Source organism: Schistocerca serialis, chromosome 1 (genome assembly GCF_023864345.2).
Source record: "Schistocerca serialis cubense isolate TAMUIC-IGC-003099 chromosome 1, iqSchSeri2.2, whole genome shotgun sequence".
Classification (NCBI taxonomy): domain Eukaryota; kingdom Metazoa; phylum Arthropoda; class Insecta; order Orthoptera; family Acrididae; genus Schistocerca; species Schistocerca serialis.
This window is the reverse complement of record NC_064638.1, coordinates 520,968,142-520,989,693: the sequence shown is the minus strand read 5'-3', so window position 1 is coordinate 520,989,693 and position 21,552 is coordinate 520,968,142. Positions and strand designations below refer to the sequence as shown.

The 21,552-nt window shown below is 41.6% G+C and overlaps 1 protein-coding gene across 1 annotated transcript in view; it reads left to right on the top strand.

Annotated features, from left to right (window-relative positions):
- The first annotated feature begins 639 nt into the window (after positions 1 to 639).
- LOC126486316 (uncharacterized) overlaps positions 640 to 21,552 on the top strand; it is a 259,900-nt gene continuing 238,987 nt past the window's right edge. Inside the window, exons 1-2 of the mRNA XM_050108943.1 lie at positions 640 to 822; positions 5,499 to 5,609. Coding sequence (XP_049964900.1) covers positions 640 to 822; positions 5,499 to 5,609 — 294 coding nt within the window. The remainder of the gene's footprint in view (positions 823 to 5,498; positions 5,610 to 21,552) is intronic.

Below are 21,552 nucleotides of genomic sequence, written 5' to 3'. Positions count from 1 at the left end.
TCAGACAACACAAATGGTTCTGGCGCCTCAGTCTGGAACCGCGTGACCGCTACGGTCGCAGGTTCGAATCCTGCCTCTGGCATGGATGTGTGTGATGTCCTTAGGTTAGTTAGGTTTCAGTAGTTCTAAGTTCTAGGGGACTGATGACCACAGATGTTAAGTCCCATAGTGCTCAGAGCCAACACAAATGGCTACCACCATCTTACAAAAATACGTCTTCTCCACTCGAGAACTAAAGACAGAGTCCCTCTATTAATTGACAAAAAATTAAACGAGGTTTCCCTCATTTGTTACCGCCTTCCGTCATAGTAAAATACATCTTTTGCGGACGCTTACAGCGGTCGCGCTAATGTTTTTTTGTCAGTGCTTTTCTTACGTACCAATACACCCCCTAAATTTGCTATCTCGAATTTCGCAAACTGTGGGACACAACTTTCTACTCAATACACCATTGGCGCGAAATTACGAATGTTCCAGTATTTCTTGAACAGGCCTCGTATCGTGTATTGGCCTCGCGCTCACAGTGTTCGCTCGTGTGTGTCGCGCAGCTGTCGTGCAGGGCTGCCTAGTGCGGGGGGGGGGGGCGGCCAGTGAGCTGAGTCGGTTTCCCCGCAGGAGGGTGAGGATGAGGCGGACCGCATGGGCTGGTCGGCGTCGCGCTGCTGCGGCGGCTCCGGGGACGCCGCCACCAACGACGGCTCCGTGCTGGACCGCGTCATCTCGCAGGCGTCCGGCTGCGACGGCTGCCTCCTCTACCGGCTCGCCGACTACAAGAAGGGCGGCGAGCTCGTCGACGCCTACAACGTGGGCGGCCAGGCCGAGGTGCGTAGCGGCGGGCACTCTAGGACGTGGAGCACACAACACATCACAGCCTACTTATGTAGCAACATCTTTAAACCTGAATTTTAAAAAAGTAGCCTTTAAAACAAATAGTACATTTGTAATTTATTAAGGTTTCCCTCAGAGTTGCATACAATGTTTTTTAGTGACCTGTTTTAAACATTTTCGTTCATTCCGAAACCATTACCTATATTCGAAGGTACAATTTTACTAACGAAACATGAAATACAAAATTTTCAAACATTTTGTGTGCACAGACCACAGTAGTACAATAAATCTTTCATGACATGCCTCCATTTTTAATGTTTGTAAGTAATAAATAATTTGTTTTTGCATCAGATCCATATAACAAATGTTATCTGACTGTATTACGACGTCTTGGTACAAAATTCGATACATAGAACACTGACAAGCGCCTTTAGTTGTTTATTATGTGTCCAGGTGCTCTGTCTCTCGTGAGATCATTATGTTACAACTAAATACATAGATACTGTATCAGTGAAGATCTTAGATTCTCAAAAAATGCGAAAGTGAAAAAAGTCCACGTAAAGAAGAGAAACCGTTCGCTAAATTGAAATATTATGGCCATATTACTGCTAACTTAGTGTATGCTTTCCCTAATCAGTACTAAATAACATTTCGAACAGCATATCAATCAACATTTAAACTAAGACATAAAATTTTAAAACGTGGAAATAATTATAATGAATCTGAAGTGTAAAGCCTACAATGTTGAACATGTGATAGTTTTTATGTAGACTAAACTATCGAAATTTTATAACTATATACAAGGAACACATCAGTCAAATAATATAGACTGCTTTCGGTCATAACCTGCGAAACACAAAACATTCAGCAAGTAGTACTGAAAATACTATGAAAATTTTACACGTGGCACCTAAAGGAATAAAGTTAGACATAGTTGAAGAATGGGAAACGTATAAACGGGAGATAAACGAGCCAGGCGACCGATGAACGGGCAGTCCAAATTTTAAAAAATTTCTTTTTTTTAAAAAATGATTCTTGATTCATTAAAGCAGCTGGGTGATGACCTCAGTAATTTATAAAATAATTCGACAATAGCTGTGACCTTTTTCGAAACATTATATGTGTATTTAGTTGTAACATTATGACCTCTGGAGAGACAAAGCGTATGAACACATAATAAACAACTGAAGGCTCCTGTCAAACTTTTATGTACAAGCAACTAGAGACCCCTATCGAATTTTGAATGTACTAAGACAATTTTAATGCAGACAAATAATATTTCCTATAACTATCTGATGTACACTCATGTTCAGAAAAAACAAAACACCTTGAACGACTAGAGATAGGACGTTCATATTCACGGGACAACAACATTAATATATTTTGCAGAAATGGTTAGCATTTGAATCATTTCAGTCCGCGGGTTCAAGGTAAACATCGATATCGGGGCAATACCACCTACTGGTAAAATGTGCATGCGGCTCTCGTTGTGGCTGAAAACTGAAGGTAATGGATCAGTGGGATGCAGACGTGCAGGATGATCCAAGACGTATGCGCGAATCGTACCACCAAATCAGGCACATTATTGACATAAGAGTATGTGATGCATCCATCCGGGAAATTGGTGCTCGTGTGATACAAAGTGAATCGGCAGAGTACGGGTGTGCGCAGAATGGTTCACGGAAGGCTGTAGAATACGATAAAATGGGGCAGGTCACACCACCCAGACCACCCCTCAAGAAGATCGACACCTCATCCGAATGGCATTTCCTCGACCCTGGCGCAACAGTGGAACAGTGTAATTCATCGTTCACTATCAGGAGTGACAGTCCGTAGCCGGTTATTACGGCATGGGCTACATGCGCGTCGTCCACTTCTCCACCTATGTTTGCTAGATGCTAGAAGGCAATGGTGCGTGGAAGACGTCACTGGGGACAGGAATGGCATCAGATAGTGTTTTCGGACAAATACAGCTTCTAAATTTGTTCGCCGCAGACAGGGGCAGCGGCATGACAATGACTGCTTTCGCACAAGACATACAGCGTCAGCTCAAGGCCTTATGGTGCGTGTCCATGGCACTGTAACCAGTGTGAATTACGTGGGTGACATATTGCAATCTACACTAATACCCTTTCTCTGCACAATACTCCAGACGCCATTTTTCTGCAAGACAATGCACGACCACGTGCCTTCTTTGTGACACAGGATGTCAGCCTTTAGCCCGGTCCGCCAGATCAACGGACTTGTCGCCAATCGCAGATGCGTGGGACATGGTGAAACGACGGGTGCGATCCGTTACCCAATGCCAGCCACCACAGATGAACTTTGAAACCAAGTGAATGCAGCATGGATGGTTATACCACAGGACGCCGTTCGTGCCTTATACCCTTCGATGCCACGCATGGAACAAATTATGAGGGCCCATGGCGGACCCTTTGTCTATTAGGCAACAGGATACGTGCTGAATCTAGGTGACTAAAACGCTAATCATTTCTGCAGAACATATTAATGTACATGTCCTGTGAATATGAACGTCCTATCTCTAGTCGTTCAAGGTATTCTGTTTTTTTTCTGAAAATGATTGTAAAAACAAATATCTTACAGTCAAACATTACAAATGCAAGTATGTCATTAAAGATTTAGTGCACTACTGTAATCTGTGCATAGAAAACACTTGAAAATTTTGTATTTCTTGTTTCGTTAATAACTTATACCTTTTAATGTAGTTAGGTGGTTTGAGAATGAACGAAAATGTTCGAAACTAATCACTAATAAATATGTTTTATGAAACTCTGCTGGAAACCTTAATTAATAAATTACGAATTTATTGAGTTTCTGATCCTGATACTAACACAATGTGGGAAATACATAATTAGTACACTAAAAATTAACAAAACAACAATGACACTCGAGAAAGATAGGTATAAAGGTTCAAGGATATGTGAACTAAAAAGTAATAGTTGCAACTCCAGATATATTAGAATGACTGCTAGACACTTTAATAAAGGAACACATAAGAACATTGCAGAGTCAATGTACCCAAATCACATGCATGATACTGTATAAGGAATTCGCATACAGGAATAAATCGCACATGTCAGTCCTACCGTATAACAGAAGAAAGGACATGGTCACCCTGAAGAAGACAGTTTCATACAGATGGTCATAAAATAAAACTATGTCTTCAAAAATCATGGTTTGCTGCAAGAGAAATATATGTTTTCTTCATTGAAACATCACCAGTTTTGGTCAAACAGTAGGCCATCCTCCGGCATTAATAACATTTCTGACTGAGGAAGGTCTGTTGTTTGAGGAAAACTGGCAGTGTTTTAATAAGGAAAGGAGCATCCAATCTCCCTGCCGAGTGGAGAATTCCTTTCAGTCGCTAGTCTGTACTGTTCCCACGATCTTTCAGTTAACGTACCAGCAGGGTGAAGTGCGGTGCACAGTAAGGTTTTCAGCAGAATGACCAAATCCAGAGAACAGCAAGGTTGTGACATTCAGCTAACTGAAAACTTATCCAAAAAGTTCGGCCCCAAAGGTGCTTACTGTCGAACCAATCGACACACAATGATAGGGGACGCAAAAGTATGTCCTCAGTCTACATGCTTCTTTTTTGTAAATTTGTGAATGTTAAGGTAATCTAAAAATATTGCTATGGAACAGTACGTTTCTCAAAACAAAATACTGGTAGTCAAGCAAAAAATAATTTCTTTTATTGCTCCGCATACAGCAGCAGATACCCAACACTATGTTTGATTGAAGCCAACAACATAAATTCAGTTGTAAAAGACGAGGCGTAGTTCTTCTTATGAGCAAGATAAATGAAAAACAGATAATGTTGTTCCAGAAAGAAATTCGTCGATAAAAGAAGTTTTTCACCAATAAATCTGCCACGGTTTTAAACTATAGTTTATTAACAGTTAAAATCCTGATGAAATTTGAGAAAATCTCTCCTTTCAAAATGGGCATCTTTTTGGACCATACAAAGCTTCTTTAGATCTCTCTGTACATTGTTTACATGATTCCGTTAGTAAATGACCATGCTATGGCTCTGTAATTGGTCTAAACTTTTCTTCGATGGCCACAGAACGCTCTCGATTTAACACCAAGTAATTAGTATTATTCGACTTTGTACTTGGCCTGAGCAGTTACAACAAAAATTAAATTACGGAATTTAAAAAAGCAAAGCAGCCAGTTTATTATTTTTATTTCAGCCATGTTTTAACACCATTCGCATTTAAAATTAAGACTTGTTTCGGAGTTTTACTAGTTTTGTGCTGTACTCTCATTGTCAACCTCTTGTATTTCACTTCCTTTTGTTATATATGTATTTGCTGGGTAGCAAATCATAGCATCTGGTAATGTTTCTGATGAAAGGTAAATGATACACAAAAGAAAAAAAACCAAGGACGTTAAGGTGGGGTATCAAGCAATTTGGATGTTTCTTATTTATTCCCGCCTCTCCTACCCTTATCATCCCATATTTTCTTGTTCTCAACGATCTTCTTTAATGGTACTGAAAGCTATTTCTTGGGAATCTAGCGTACTTATGATAACAGCTTTCACTCACAATGCCAATGGACTGCCTGCACAGTCCGTTGCTTGCGGCTACTGTGTTTCGGCTCTACCACTGGACGGATGATGAACGAGAGCGCGACTCGTTGCAGGTGGAGAAGCTGATCCGAGAGCAGTTCGGCGTGCTGATGTACGGCGAGGGCCGCGGCCAGGTCATCAACAGGGCCGAGTACCTGCGCTGGAAGTTCCGCGACCAGAAGGAGGTCAGTCACCTGTCTGTACATCGCGTTCCAGCGGCGCAATAGGCGATAGCTAAAGCTGAAAGTTTTTGAAAACCATTCTGTATAGTTGAGCTCGCAAACCGGGCAATGCTTCGCAATTGCAAAACATATATCGCAATTGGCTATAACTCTTAACCTCCTTCTATCCCCTCTCTCTGCCCTCCTCCTCTCCCTCCCTTTGTCCATCTCTTCCACCTGCTCATTCTCAACGTTACCCATCTGTACACTACATATACATTTATGTATCATATACGGGGTGTTCAAAAAGTCTCTCCGCAGTGCCGGATGATTGTTAGCCGCGCGTGCCGTATGATTGTTCGCCTGCCTGGGTTACTTCCCTTCAAGTGGACTCTCCCAACATTCCACTGTTTCGTTTATCTCAGCCAGCGTAAGTAGTATCATTGGTGTGTGTCTTACGTGTTGACGTGAACATTCAAGTTTAGTTCCTTTGTTCGTTTGTTTCGTTTTTGTCAGTGTTAAAACGCTAACCATCGAAGAACGTGTATTTTTAGTCGAACCAAGGTTCAAAGCTGGCTGTAAATACACAGTTTCAGTTAATATATTTAATTCAGTTTTCCCGGAGACAACACTCCCACATCGCGATACTGTGCGAGATTTGATTAACAAATTTCGAAGTGACATGTGCACCGAGAAGTGGTCGTCCTAGCGTTTTGTCTGAGGATAAACAAGTCGATATGTCCGATAAAATGTCCACGAGTCCGAACAAGTCAGTAAGAAAACTCGCCCAGGAAATCGATGCTAGTGTCGGAACGCTCACACAGCTGTAAGGAAAAAATTAAAACTTTTCTCATACAAAGTGACAGTCGTGCAAGAATTGAAAAACACTGATCATGGCAGGAAACTGCATTATTGTCGATGGTTCAAAAATTTCGTTCAAAAAATGGAAGTGCTATTCTTAATGAAATGTTTTTCACTGATGAGGCGTGGTTTCATTTAGCCGGGTACATGAACTCGCAAATTCTCGTATGTGGTGTACTGTAAATCCATTGTGTATTCGTGAGGAACCACTTCATTCTGTGAAAACAGGAGTTTGGACTGCAGTTTCTAGACGTCGGATTGTGGGTCCCATATTTTTCAACGAAACAATAAATGCACAACGATACTGCAGTGAGTTTCATTTTGGTGTATTCACTGTGGCATACGGAACGCGCGGCTAACAATCATACGGCACTGCGGAGAGACTTTTTGAACACCCCGTACAATAAACATATGTAGCCCATGTTGCACAGAATCCTCTTCAGAGTATTCAGTAAAATTTGATGTAAATTGGACAGGCATTTTCTGAGATATACGTTAAAAATGTATCCTCTCTATAGTAAACATATATTTATATATATGATATACGTTAAAATAGTATATGGCCTATGCCATTCCGTGTGTCCATTACAGTAGAGTACCTCTCTCTCAAGTCCCTTGCTGAAATTAATAATTTAATTGTAAAGCTATGCTATTCAGGAAGTGGTCGTGTTGGTCTCCAGGCAGACACCTGGACTCTAGCATTGGACGTCCCCAGGTCAGTCCTAGATAGGGCTGGGGATTTCTTCTCTTTCCAGTCCCTCCAGGACGTCCCCAGGTCCAATGAGGCTGCTATGAAAACGTGTACCTGTGGGACATATACCGTGGATAGGAGGTGGCCGTGGCGAGGGCACGCTGGTACCCTCACTTTCCACCCGCCACTTTCTCCTTCGTAGAGCTGCAGCAGTTAGAAAGGCTTTTCTCTACTTGCAGCCAGACCGCTGTCCAGTCAGATTTACCTTTACCAAGTAAAGTGGGCTCCACGACTTTCTTATGAGAATTGACGTTTAGTGGGAAATCATGTAGGTGACTCGGACTTACTACTTTTACCAGTCTGTTAGTCAATGAAGCAAACTCTGGTACCGCGCGCCACGGAATTTGAATCCGCGCCAGACGTCATGGACGTCGAAGACCCATAGAGGTCTCTGCACCATCGCGCCTTAAGCTGTGGCGGCGCGCGGCTCCTGGCCTGCTTTTAGTGTTGGGGCGCCAAAGTGGAACACGTGGTCCCAGCGGCCAATAGCGGCGCCTCCGATAGCGTACTTAACCGCTTGCCTCTCGCTCAGCCAGTCCCCCTACCCGCCATCTCTACACCCTTCATCTCCTTTCCCAAGGTGGCTCCCATCAACTCCCCCTCCCGGATGATGCCCTCTCTCCCTCCATTTTTCCCTCCTATCAACTCTGATCCCCACCCCCCCTCCTCTCCTCTGTCCTTTCCCTGGGCTCCCTCTTCCCCCCCTTCCATCCTGTTTTCTCCCCACCAAACCTCTCCCTACCCCCCTCTGCCCCCCCCCCCCGAGCCCTTTTGTATTCCCCTCCTCTGCCTTCCCCACTCCCTGTCGTGTCTGCCCAGCACCCCCCACCCCTCTTATGGGTCCTCATCCTCCATCGGCTCCTTTCCCGCCTCCCCCTCTTCGCTTTTCCTCTCCTTCCCCCCTTTTTTATTTTCCCATCATCTGTCCAGTTTTCCCCCCACCTGCTCTCGGCTGTGGTATGTCACATTTGCCAACTTTTTAGTGCAGTGTTTCAGTGACTGTTCAGTGTTGTTCGTCTTTCTCGTGTTGCGAACAGAAACCATGCTGTCGCTAGGTGTGAATTTTATATCTTTTGCGAACAGAAACCAGACTGTTGCCGTGTTTTTTAATTGTCTGTCTATTGTTTTACCTGTCTGCTTCGTACGTATTTTATCCTCCCTCTGTTCTTTGTTTTAAGTTCCACGATTTTTTTTCCACCATGTTACTCTAAGTCTCCGATTTTATCACCTGTTTTTATTATTTATTCTCTCCATCTTTTTAACAAAGTCTGTAGGCTGAAGAGCGGCATACTAAGTTGCTGCCAGCCCGCCCCCATCGGGGGGGGAATTGAAATTCAATAAAGAAAAAAAAAAGCTCATCCAGTCAGTCTAATCTCGCTTACGTCGGTTTACACCTCGCTTTGCGCTAGACTGCTTACTTCCTGGTTCGCGTACGAGTTTGTTTCCTTGTGACTGTTGTTCGGTCTTGTATTCGTTTCGTCCTACGTTCGTCGCGTCCCTCCTCTTCCGTTGTATTGTTGTTCGCGGGCCTCTCCGCGGGTGCGGTCGCGAATTCCGTCATTGCTACCCCGCGACCGTCCTGGTCGCAGTAACAACACAAAAGAATCTTGTCACACGAAAAGAAATCACCTGCCACTCTCACTGGTCTCATTTTGTTCACCTCATTGCACAGCAGTCTTCAGAAAATGTGTGTAACTGACAGTTGGTGTTTGCTCGTAGTACCAAAGAGCCTCATATCGAAAATATAGAACCCAAATGTAATTTGACGGTAACTTCGGTAGATTACAATAAACTGTTGTTCTTTTCACAAACGTGAAACAGTATCTTAAAATTATTGAATTTCTTTGGACATTTTTTTTTTTTTTTTTATCCAGGAGGATGTGTATTCTCTCAGCAGTTCTCCAGTTACTTAGGAATAGTGCAACAACGATTAGTTAACAGAAGGAGTTGGCTTAACGCCACCACAACGCACTGCACTAATCAAATGGAAGAGAGAAATTCTTTAAAACACCAAATGTTATTAACATTCTACATTATTTTCATTCTTCACGTCTACATATTTGCAGCCCTCTGCCACTAGGAGGCTCCGAACTGTTTTAGCGTGTAACATGGCGGTGTGTAACGTAGTTATATGTCGGTGGTTGAGAAACAGTGTGCTATAATCCAGTTTCCACACGTTAAGCACTCTCTGCTTCAGCATGACAATGCCAGACCACACGCGAGCGCTGCGACGTCTGCAACTAGCCGCCACCCTAGCGTTCACTGTCATCGATCATTCTCTACAGAGTCCCGACTTGGCCACATCCGATTAAAGAAAACTTTCGAAGACTCCACTTTGGTAGTGGTGAATTGGTGCAAGCAGAGGTGAGGTTGTCGCTCTGTCAAGAAAGACAAACATTCTCTAGTGACGCTAACAACAAACTGTTCACTCCTTGGGAGAAGTGTTCGTCGCTAGGGTGACTACATGATACGATATTGCACTGCCTCTCTTGTTAAGAAGTACGATGCAGTGGTTGTAGATACATGGTTGACGACATATGCGTGGTTGGGTCTGGCCCGGAGCCGTGCTCGAATAGCCTCATGGTAAGGCGACCGCTTGCGATAAACTGGAAATCCGGGCTCCAGTCCCGGTCCGGCACAAATTTTCACTCTCGTCATTCAATTATACGCCTCATGCTTGTCCATATTTGCAGCTGCGAATATATTTTATGTATTCCAGGCTAACTATGTGGAGAAATAAATATGTAGAGATGAAGAATAAAGACGTAGAATGTTAATAATGTTTGCTTTATTTAATAAGCTTTAGGAATTTTCACATAAAAATTCGGAGGAATTACTTTTCAGCACGCAGTCGTAAATTGATTGGGGCTGATACAATGCTCGGATGGTCTAATCTGTGAAAGCAACCTCTCTCGAAAAGTCGAAGATCTAATTTTGAATCATGTGACTAGGAAAAAACTCTAATGGTCCCATTGTAATAACTTTTATCATAGTTATCAGTACAAAGACTGATCTGATGCAGTTGTTCACGCAAGTCTAACCTCCATATATATCTGCGTAACTACTATACCACTACTGCATCACATTTCAAAAGCTTAAATTCTTCTCTTGTCTGTAATTTTTCTTCTACACATTTGGCTCATAGAAGGCTATCTCCCAAATAAACACTTTCAGGGAAGACTAACACTTAAATTTATATTTGTTATACATGTTTCTCTTTTGCACGAATGCTGGTTTGTTAAATTCTATTCATAGTAGACGGTTTGATGAAGTGTATTAACCTGCAGAACTCCGGAATAACACCGTGACCCAGTTTCTTAAGACAAAGCTTAAACAATTCAAAACTTTGGTCTGATGTCTTGGTTTGGCCAACTTGTGGGGAGGAGCCTCTCTTATGATAGAGGATCTAATGCTACGTAAGGTAGGTGTATGCAAGATCTCCTGTGAGCGTGAGCTTTAATAGGCCAGTCGATAAAGATGGTCCCAATAATTAATGAAAGTGGTCTAGCCCAGTTTCAAAAAGAGATGAACGCTAACTTTGGGAAAAGTGTTTCTGGAAAGGTGAAGTTCGTAGACTGTTCGTGTCTCGAGAGGGGAAGTGTAGCGCGAGAGTGACAGAAACACTGAACAGCCGTCGGAGGAAAACATGTAGCCCCACACGGCATTGACCAAAGTAGCGTTCAAATGCTGCGGTATGAAAGGCCAAGCGACATATGCAGTGGCCGAGCTCACCGTTCAAATAAACCTCAAGTGGACTCTTCCATAAAAGCTCATCAATTTCTACTGCGTTCGGCACTACCAAGAGTAGGACGGTATCGGTACACGTGCTGTGTGAGTCTATCGGAACTTATTATAGGTAATTACTTGTTTCAGGGACAATTACGATTTAATACAGGAGATTACTGATTTCGGTCGCTGTCGGCCACTTCAGATTATTTTCAGGTTATTCTTAATGTAGCTGTCAATTTCGGCACTATATATGAACGCCTCACCATTACGAAATACTTTTTTTTAAAAAAAATGTTGAGACAACCATACACAACGACAAAGTTTACGCGTTACACAGTAACTAGGCCGAGGTGGTCTGAAGACGGCTGACGATCGTGGAAACTGCATATTTAAGAGTTATTAGCACTTGTTCAACTCATCTACTGCAAGCTCTTTCCTTGGTGTATTGGACTAAAAGATCGAAATATGTCCAGCAAACATGGGCTGTGTAAAGCATACTTTAAGAGCTATAAGAACATGTTCTTTGTGCTCATGACATGAATGAAAAATATAACACATTCATGAACAATGTCAGTACCATGTTTGAAAACTGTTTTCCTCTAAAAGTTACTCAAATTAAACAGAAGTCTATAATAAAACCATGGATTACACAAGGAATAAAGATTTCCTGTAAGACAAAAAGGAAAATGTATCTGTCGACGAAGAATAGCTCCAACGCTGATGATTTAGCTAAATACATGGAATACTGTAAAATATTTTTAAAAAGTAATTCAGACATCTAAATGAATGCACTACGAGAAGAAGATAGCAATGTCAGGGAACAAAATAAAAACAATATGGGATACAGTGAAAGAGGAGACTGGTAGAACCAGAAAGGAACAGGAGCAAATAGCATTAAGGGTAGATGACACTTTAGTAATCGATGGGCATAGTGTGGCAAATCTATTTAACAATTACTTTATATCCGTTACTGATACAATGGGATTGTCAGGATCAATAAATAATGACCTTGAATATCTAAAACTAGCCTTTACAAATAGCTTCAGGTATATGAATATGTCTTCCATAATAAAATCTTTAAAAACAAAGCATTCTAATGGTTACAATGAAATATCAACAAAGTTAATTAAGGCATGTTCTTGTGAGTTTAGTACGATTCTAAGTTACTTGTGTAACCAGTCAATTATAACTGGGACATTTCCTGATTGGCTGAAATATGCAGTTGTTAAGCCTCTATTCAAGAAAGGGGATAAAGAGATACCATCAAACTACAGACCGATTTCACTTTTGCCAGCATTCTCAAAAATTTTAGAAAAGTAATGTACAGGCAGCTTCTCAACCATCTGACCACAAATAACATATGATCAAGAACACAGTTCGGATTTCTGAAGGGTTCTGATATCGAGAAGGCTATTTACACCTACAGTGAATACGTACTTATTCATTAAATAACAAATTACAAGTAGCAGGTATTTTCTGTGATTTGTCAAAGGCATTTGATTGTGTGAATCACAACATCCTTTTAAATAAATTAGAATTCTATGGTGTCACGGGCGGTGCTGCAAAATGGTTCAAGTCATATCTCGCTAACAGGAAACAAAGGGTGTCAGTGCAAGGGACTAGTGAATTAAGTCATCAGTCATCACAGAATGGGAAGAAATTACATTGGTGTCCCACAAGAATAAATCTTAGGGCCATTGCTTTTTCTTGTGTACATTAATGAGCTCTCATCAGTTACACTGTCAGAAGCAGAGTTCGTTTTGTTTGTAGATGACACAAGTATTGCAATAAAGAGTATGTCGAGTGTAGTTATAGAAAGATCTGCTAATGATATTTTCATGGATATTAATAAATGGTTTAAAGCCGACTCACTGACATTAAACTTCGAAAAGACTCACTATATGCAATTCAGAACCTGTAAGAGGTTTCCACCCAGCATATGCATAAAGTATGAAGAAGAACAGATAGAAGAGGTTGACAATTTTAAATTCCTGGGATTACAACTTGATAATAAAGTCAGTTGGGAGGAGCTCACCACAGAACTGCAGAAACACCTCGAATTTGCAATTCGAGTGTTAGCTGACATAGGCGACGTAAAAACGAAAAAACTTGCATACTGTGCCTACTTTCATTCCATAATGTCATATGGTATAATATTTTGGGGTAACTCTTCAAGTCAAACAAAAGTTTTCAGAGTCCAAAAGCGTGTAATACATATTATTTGTGGAGCAAATTCATGGACGTCCTGTAGACACCTCTTCAAAGAACTGGGTATACTAACTACTGCCTCTCAGTATATTTACTCCTTAATGAAATGTGTCCTAAATAGTATATCTCTTTTTCCAACAAACAGCTCAGTTCATACATACAATACCGGGAACAAAAATGATCTGCACAAGGACTTAAAAGCACTTACTTTAGTGCAAAAAGGGGTTCACTACTCAGGAACACTCATCTTCAATAATTTGCCAGCAAACATAAAAAATTTAGTTACAAATAAAGATCAGTTTAAAAGGAGCCTGAAAGACTTACTAGTGGCCAACTCCTTCTACTCAATTGACGAATTTTTTAATAGAAACAAATGATGTATTGTATATCTTCATACAATTACTATTGTTATTTCAGCTTTCAACATCCACGAGGATTTCCTCAGCACGGATCTATGGAACGAGAAACTAATCTAATCTAATCTAGTTGGAAATTCACAATAACGAAGATGAACAAATGCTCATAGCTCTAAAGGGAATCACTTTAGAGCATTTTTACTGGTAATTTTTTTCTTGTTTTCGTTCACACTACTACTTCTGAGAGTTTCTCGGTAGAGTTCTGTATATGAAATAATCTGGTACAGCTTACCAGCAGTTGCTGCATGTCTTCACAGGCATAATTTCTGCCCTTACAGCAGCGACTTGCCCTGTACCCTGTACACACTAACCGCATTTTTGCTGAGAGGGTACGGGAGGGCTTTTCGGGTAGTCTCGTTTTCTGCGTTATAGGACAAATGTACTGCACTCTTGGTGGTATGTAAGTCAAACGGTAAAACAAAACTCTGCTCACGTTATTGCAAGGAAAATGGTGGAAGCGACAATGTTACAGTGTGGACAACATTTCCGCGGAATTCTCTACCAACATTAATACACGTGCGATGTAGCAAACCTGGACAGCCGGATGCAGATTAGCATCTTTCGCGATAATTTGCATCCGTGGACGTGTATTGATAATACCGGTATCTGCAGGTGTGACAAGTAGTGATATGAATGTTCTTGGAACACTATCGATACCGCGATTAGAACCATCCCACGATCACAAATGGAACCTCTTATTACTTCTTTTTCGTCGTAATGTAGATAATTCCTCTGGGTTAGCCTAAGAAAGTATCTCTGCCAGGAGTCGACATACGCAAATCAAGTGCCGCTGCTGCTAAACATGACAGAACTAGCCGACATACTGGCGTTCGAAGGGGTGGTTCAAATGGCTTGGCAAATCGCTCGTGTGTGATGGATTGATGAGAGTGACCAATGGCAGGTGGTATTGTTGCCGAATGCCAGCGATACGTCGTTGGCGTGTTGGGTCCTTAACGAGCTCGTTATCGACGGTGTTATTCGATGTGAAAGACCAAGGGTCACGCAACACTGTAAGAGGTCATGTACAAGTGCTTTAAATTATTTACTACCGTAATGAAACCCGGCATTAAGCAATGACGCGCATGGCCTGAAGCCTTTTGCGACCAGTATCGTCTGATCGCCAAAGTTGCCATGCGACCTCTACCTATCCAGTACAAGAGAGACGAAAAGCCTAAAATGTATGGGCGAACTGTACTGGTATTGAGGATACGAACTGCATAATACAAGGACCATAGCTGTGATTATTTTCTGCAGTCGCAAAACTTTCAAACCGCATTTCATTCCTTTAATAGCCATACTTTTTAAGATGCCTATGATTTAAAAAGCAAATAGTTTTGTGAAAAAATGCAGCTTCATGCATGAAATCCGTCTACAATGCCTTAGAAATTCTTACAAAAAATATTATTTCTTATGATTCGTGCGTGGAGAAAGCTTGTTTTCAAGACGCCGTGGTGATACACTCGACTGGTCACATGATCCATGCCGGTGGCTGTCAATCTGGTACGTACTGCCCACTAGTAGCCGTTCCAGCTTGCGTAGTGGGCAATCTGCGGTAAGGGTTTTAAAAACATTTTCACTGGGTTTTCGTAAAGTTTTGACATAAAACACTTTGTAAATAATTATTATTATATGTATTTTAAACATAGCTGCACAACAGCAACGGTTCCACGTAATAAAATTATAAACAGCCGACCAGTTGCAATGGATAAAGAATTCTTTACCTAGGTTTCAACTAATTTAAATATGTCTTCTTCAGAAGGTGGCAATTTTACATTAGTATGGACCAATGTACCATCGCCGTTTTTACAACTGTCGGCATAGATCCATTTGTCAATATTTTAATTTTGACAAATGGATCTATGCCGACATTTGTAAAAACGGCGATGGTACATTAGTCCATACTAATGTAAAATTGCCACCTTCTGAAGAAGACAAATTTAAATTTCTCAAAACCTAGGTAAAGAATTCTTTATCCATTGCAACTGGTCGGCTGTTTATAATTTTATTATTATTATATGCTTTAATTTGCTGTAACTCTGCGTTAAGAATTTTGTGACATCATTTCCCTACTTTATAAATTATCCTCACTGCGGGACCAGAGGGCGATTAGAAAATTTTTCTACTAACGGAGATGCGGAAGTGAGCGGTTGACTGCCCTGCTTTATGTGTGAGTGCACTTGGCACGGTAATTTCGTAGTAGAATGGATGATTTTCTCCAACATAAACTGATTCAGACAAACCGTAAGAAAAAGTTCGTATGACTAACTTGTAAAATCAAACTACCCTGAATGAAACTGACACATTCAAATCCACCATATTCATTACATATATGTGCTGTGATAATTTATGTGGTGCTGTTGCAGAAAGGTGAATCGATTTGATGTCGGTGTTTCAGTTGTCAGGGATAGGCAGAACTCTGAAGTTTGTTGGCGGCTTACCTTCTGCTGCTGTCACCGCTCTGTGCTATTACCGTATTGCACGGTTTCCTTCCCTGCTGACTAGGAACCGACACATTCGTGTCGCTCGCCAAACGTCTCGTCGCAGACTAATGCTCAGCAACGGTACTGGCCGTTGTGTGGACGAATGTATTGTTGAGAACTGCGTCACGTCGCTATTGGTTGTTTACTCTCAGAAGATACGCAGAAAATAATCACAACACAATTAAGGATACTATCCAGCGATAACAGCAGGGCGTAAGTAGACTGGGACATGTTTCAGGGACATACGAGGAAAAGGCACTCGTGATGTACGAAGGAAAGAAAGGAAAACTGAAAATGAAAAGGAAAAATGGAGAAATTAGAAAAGTCAGTCACTCAAATCAAGTATTTCGCTATGGTGAAATAATAAATGCTTCTGGGAAACCTTCAGAGGTAAACATGTGCGAATCCTATGTTTTGTTTATTCAGTGGATCCGAATCGAAGTGTCAATCAACCACTTCTTTCAATTTTGGCAACGTACGTTCATGTGAAAAAAATATCGAGTTGCACCGTGGTCCACGTTAAATTGTAGGCACGGTAAGTCAGTTCATCGAATGGAGCCAGGCAGCGGTACACTACTTCCAATAGGAGCATGGCTAGTGCTCGAACCAACTTTCGCTTTGCACATAGCTTTACCTATCACTTCAAAGATCGGTATGTACTGAGACTTGAAGACAAGTTAATTAAATCTATGGAGCGAAAATGGCTAGATATGAGTTAATGTTGTGGCCGATCTAGTAACGGAGCATCCATCATGAGTGTATATACAGTTTTATGCAAGGGAATATCAAGTCCAAACGTAGCTCTTACAGGCGCTGTACGAATCCACTGTGTTAAGGCGGCGTAATGGTTAGCGTATCTGCCTAGTGAGCAGGAGAGACAGGTCGAATCCTGGCCTTGACACAAGTCTTCAGTCGTCGCCTCAGTCTGCATATATACATCATAGCTGTATGAGACTTGAAAAGGTCTCTAGAACCATATAGGTCCGTTTTATTCAGAAAGAGTTGAAAACGTCTCCAGAGTTTTTCGCCATAGCATGCTAAGGTGTTGGGATTGAAAAACTTGTTGCGTCAGCACTTCCAAGGTAACGCTATGGACACTAGACCCATTTATGGACTTACAGAGAGTTTCATTGATGTTGTTGAGGATCTGAAAAGTGTAATTCTTACGAGTAAGTAATATAATGAACTGGGTGTAGCAATAGGTTCTAAAAACATAATGTAATCCTACAGTTTTATTGTTCAGTGTAAAGTAACAGAATGAATCAACGTAGAATCTAAGGCGTCGAAGTCTGAGAGTATGAACGTCGCGGCTACAACCGACATCCTAGGGACAGAATTATCAGAAAGGATCATTCGATAAAAATTCAAAATCTGTGAAAGACAGGGCATCTAGTAGAGATGTATCTAACAAAGGAATAACAACGGTAAAGAAACAAAAAGGTAGGAAGGAAGGTAGGCAGGCTAGGGATTAGCGTCCCTTCAATGACGGTCATTAGAGACGTAGCACAACCTCGGGTTAGGGAAGCATGTGGGAAGAAATCGACCATCCCATTATGAAAGGAACTATCCCGGAATTTGCGTTAAGCGACTCAAGAAAATTACGAAAAATCTTAAGCTGAATGGTTGTACCGGGATTTGAACCATAATCCACCGGAATTCTAGTCCAGTGTATTAACAACGGCAGTAAAAATACATTTCGACGAGCAATGTGAGGACGAGGTACAGAGCCCGTAACAAGACTTAGAATTACGCTTCATTTACCCAGTGGTTGTCAACATCTGTTAGGAAGAAGATACTTTGTTTTTAAGGAACGAAGTAAGTTATGACGCATACAGAGCAATGCTTTCTTTGTTCATATCTAGTTCCTGTGATGGAGATCTTAAAAAGTAAGCATTTTAATTTTTTTCTGTGACATCTCCTCGTGACATTCCTCTTCCTTTCCGCTTCAGTTCCTTAAATACAGGGTGGTCCATCTGAAGTTTCGGGTGAGATTATCTCGAAAACTATACATCGGGTAAACATAGTGGGTAAGACAAGTTCTTAAGCTTAAAGGGGGACTTCAAATGATACTACACGTGACCCCCCAGCCCCCAACCCCTTGGGTGGGTCGGGGGGAAACTTTTAAATCTTAAATGGAAACCCCCATTTTTATTGAAGATTCGGATTTTCCATAAACAAAGTAATCAATTTTTGTCTGAAACATTTTTGTACCATTAACAGATGGCGCTGAAATCGAGAAAAATTAAAATTGGTGAAGAACTCCGATTTATTTAGAATGATCCGAGAAGGACGCATCAAATCGATACAAAATGTGCACCAATTCTTTCGTTACGCCAAATTAAGGTATTTTTTTACAAAATGTATCCTACCCGCCACAGTTTTCGATGGAGGGAGGCGGAATGGTATTAAAATATCGTTAGGGAACTGTTCATAACTGCATTACTCACCCGACTGTGGCGCTACCATGACCAAACTGCGAACTACGGTTCAGTATAAAGGTGGGTGCAAAGCGATCAGAAGTCACTTGACTTTCAGATTGTGAACCGTAATCATCAACTAACGAAAGTAAATTATTCTTTAGCGAAACATGGCTCACTGTCCTCCTACAGAGATTGTTGATATGATGTTAATTTTAGGTGAATACCATAACAATTACGCTGCAGCTGCGCAATTGTATGCGGATCGTTTCCCAAACAGGCGACATCCAAGCGAAAACATTATTCGAAATTCCAGTCAAAAAATGGTTCAAATGGCTCTGAGCACTATGGGACTTAACTGCTACGGTCATCAGTCCCCTAGAACTTAGAACTACTTAAACCTAACTAACCTAAGGACAGCACACAACACCCAGCCATCACGAGGCAGAGAAAATCCCTGACCCCGCCGGGAATCGAACCCGGGAACCCGGGCGTGGGAAGCGAGAACGCTACCGCACGACCACGAGATGCGGGCGAAATTCCAGTCAACGAACTCGAAATGGATACATGCACCGTCCACCTCGTCATCGCGAATACATTGAAAATGACACTCGTACCCTTACCGTTCTCACCTGTGTTCAACTGGATCCCGAAATTAGTAGTCGTGCGATTCAGAGACAAACTGGAATTCCGAAATCAACTGTTTTGAGGATTTTGAAGGCACATAAATATCGTGTGTATCATATCACACTGACACAGACATTAACGCCGCAAGATATGCAAATACGATTGCATTTCTGTCAATGGGCGTTGTAAATGATAAGAGGTGACAATGATTTTTTTAGATACGTTATGGTCACCGATGAAGCCACATTCAAAAACAATGGCGAATTAAATCGCCATGATTATCATTATTGGTCCCCTGTCAATCCACACTGGCACAGACTCGTTGACAATCTACACGAATGGTCGTTAATGATCTGGTGTGGAATTTTAAACAGTTACTTGATAGGATCGTATTTTTTTGACCGAAATGTTACTGGGGAATCTTATTTACAACTTCTCCGCGATGATTTGTTGGAGCTAATGGAAGATGTTGATTTAGAAACTAGGCAACGAATGTGGCTCCAACAGGACGGAGCAGCTCTCCATTATGCTAAAAATGTGCGGAACGTTTTAAATTTACGGTACCCTGGTCGGTGGATAGGACGCGGCGGACCAATTCAGTGGCCTCCACGTTCACCAGACCTAACATCTCTTGATTTTTTTTCTTGTGGGGTTATTTAAAAATATTGTTTATGAAAGACAGCCCACAACCATAAACGATATGAAGCAACGCATTCGAAGAGCGTGTGCAGCCATACCACGGGATGTGCTGCTCGAAACTGTGGACAACTTTCGCAGACGATTGACTTTATGCATTGATGCAAATGGGGATAATTTTAACAATTTCCTCGTGGCTGATTTCATTATTTAAGCTCCCCAAATTGTGAGAGGCAAGGGGACTCACACTAATGAAGCACCCCATGGGAACATCATGCTACTACGTCCATGTCGTTATTCCTCGGTAACGCTAAAAGTAGGGTACAGTACATTTTGCACAAAAATAGATTAATTTGGCGTAACGAAAGAATTGGTGCCAATTTTTTATCGATTTGATGAGTCTTTCTCGGATAATTCTAAATAAATCAGAGTTCTTCCCCAGTTTTACTTTTTTCTCTATTTCAGCGCCATCTGTCAATGGTTTAAAAATGTTTCAGACAAAATTTGATTACTTTGTTATGGAGAAACCGGATCTGTGATAAAAAGAAATGGGTGTTTCCATTTAATATTTAAAAGTTGCCCCCCGCCCCGCCCAAGGGGGCGGGGTCTGGAGGTCACGTGTTGTATCATTTGATGTCCCCCTTTGAGCTTACGAACTTGTCTTACCCAATATGTTTACCCGATGTATAGTTTTCGAGATAATCTCATCCGAAACTTCAGATGGACCACACAGTATATAAAACGCGCTGTAAGTCGTTTTGCAAGGCGTCTATCATCATCGCAATAAAATAGTCCAAACATGTGCGATCTCCCGCTTGCCGGCCGGCGGTACACAGCTGTGGCTCCTGCAACATTGGAGCGACTTCCATGTGTTTGGCCCGATGAACGATGCACTAAGCGGGAAACGATACGTGGGTGGTGGGGAGGTTACCGACACAGCAAGACTTTGACTCCGACGTCGAGCAATCGTGTCATGCGGGCATACAGACCTTTCCAGTAAAGTGGAGTGAAGTCCTGTCATTGAACGAAGATTATATGGAAAAGTAAGGTTTTGCAGCCAAAAGAGTGGGGCATTATTTGGTATATTGGAATCCTGAATAAAACCAACCATCTTTTAAGAAAACGTGTAGCGTTATTTATTTAACACCCCTCGTATTTGCGTTCTGCAATGAGTCAGGCACGGTTACTGAGTTTGGCTATATTATCAGTAGTAGAAGATTGGTGCAAATGGTCACATGCTTGTTTGACTAGTGAGAAAGTAATGAAATAATTAATGTGGTACTGAATAAATACTGCTTGTCTATAAAATCCCTTAAGGATCAATAAAACCTACTCGAACGTAAATACTATCCTCCTTCGATCTACAGTGATCACTGGAGCTAAGCAACAATACCAGACGGAGAGTCGCCACCATAATCTAAATCAAAGAGTGCGCGGTCGAAATCTGCTGCCAAAGTCTGAAGGCAGAGTCTGTGCCCATCGAAATCTGATGGCAGAGGCTGAAGGGAGAGTCTGTGCTCATCGAGAGCAGGTGGCAGAACGTCGAAAAACATCGCTTCGGTACTCTTCCCAGCGTCCCCATGAAAAAAGAACTGGACACAGATTTGCAGCTGCTAATCAAGACACGTAAGCTGTGATCAAGACACGTAAGCTGTGATCAAGACACGTAAGCAGTGATTGCCCAATGAGACCTTCGAATCCCTCTGCACAGAGAATTTTGAAAATAACCAACCGAAAATTCCTATGTAAGAAGATAGATAGCTGATAAGCGGTCAGCATAGCGCCAGTCTGTTATTGCATCCATTTGTTCAAAAAACTTGAAACGCTACCGACAAGTTACTT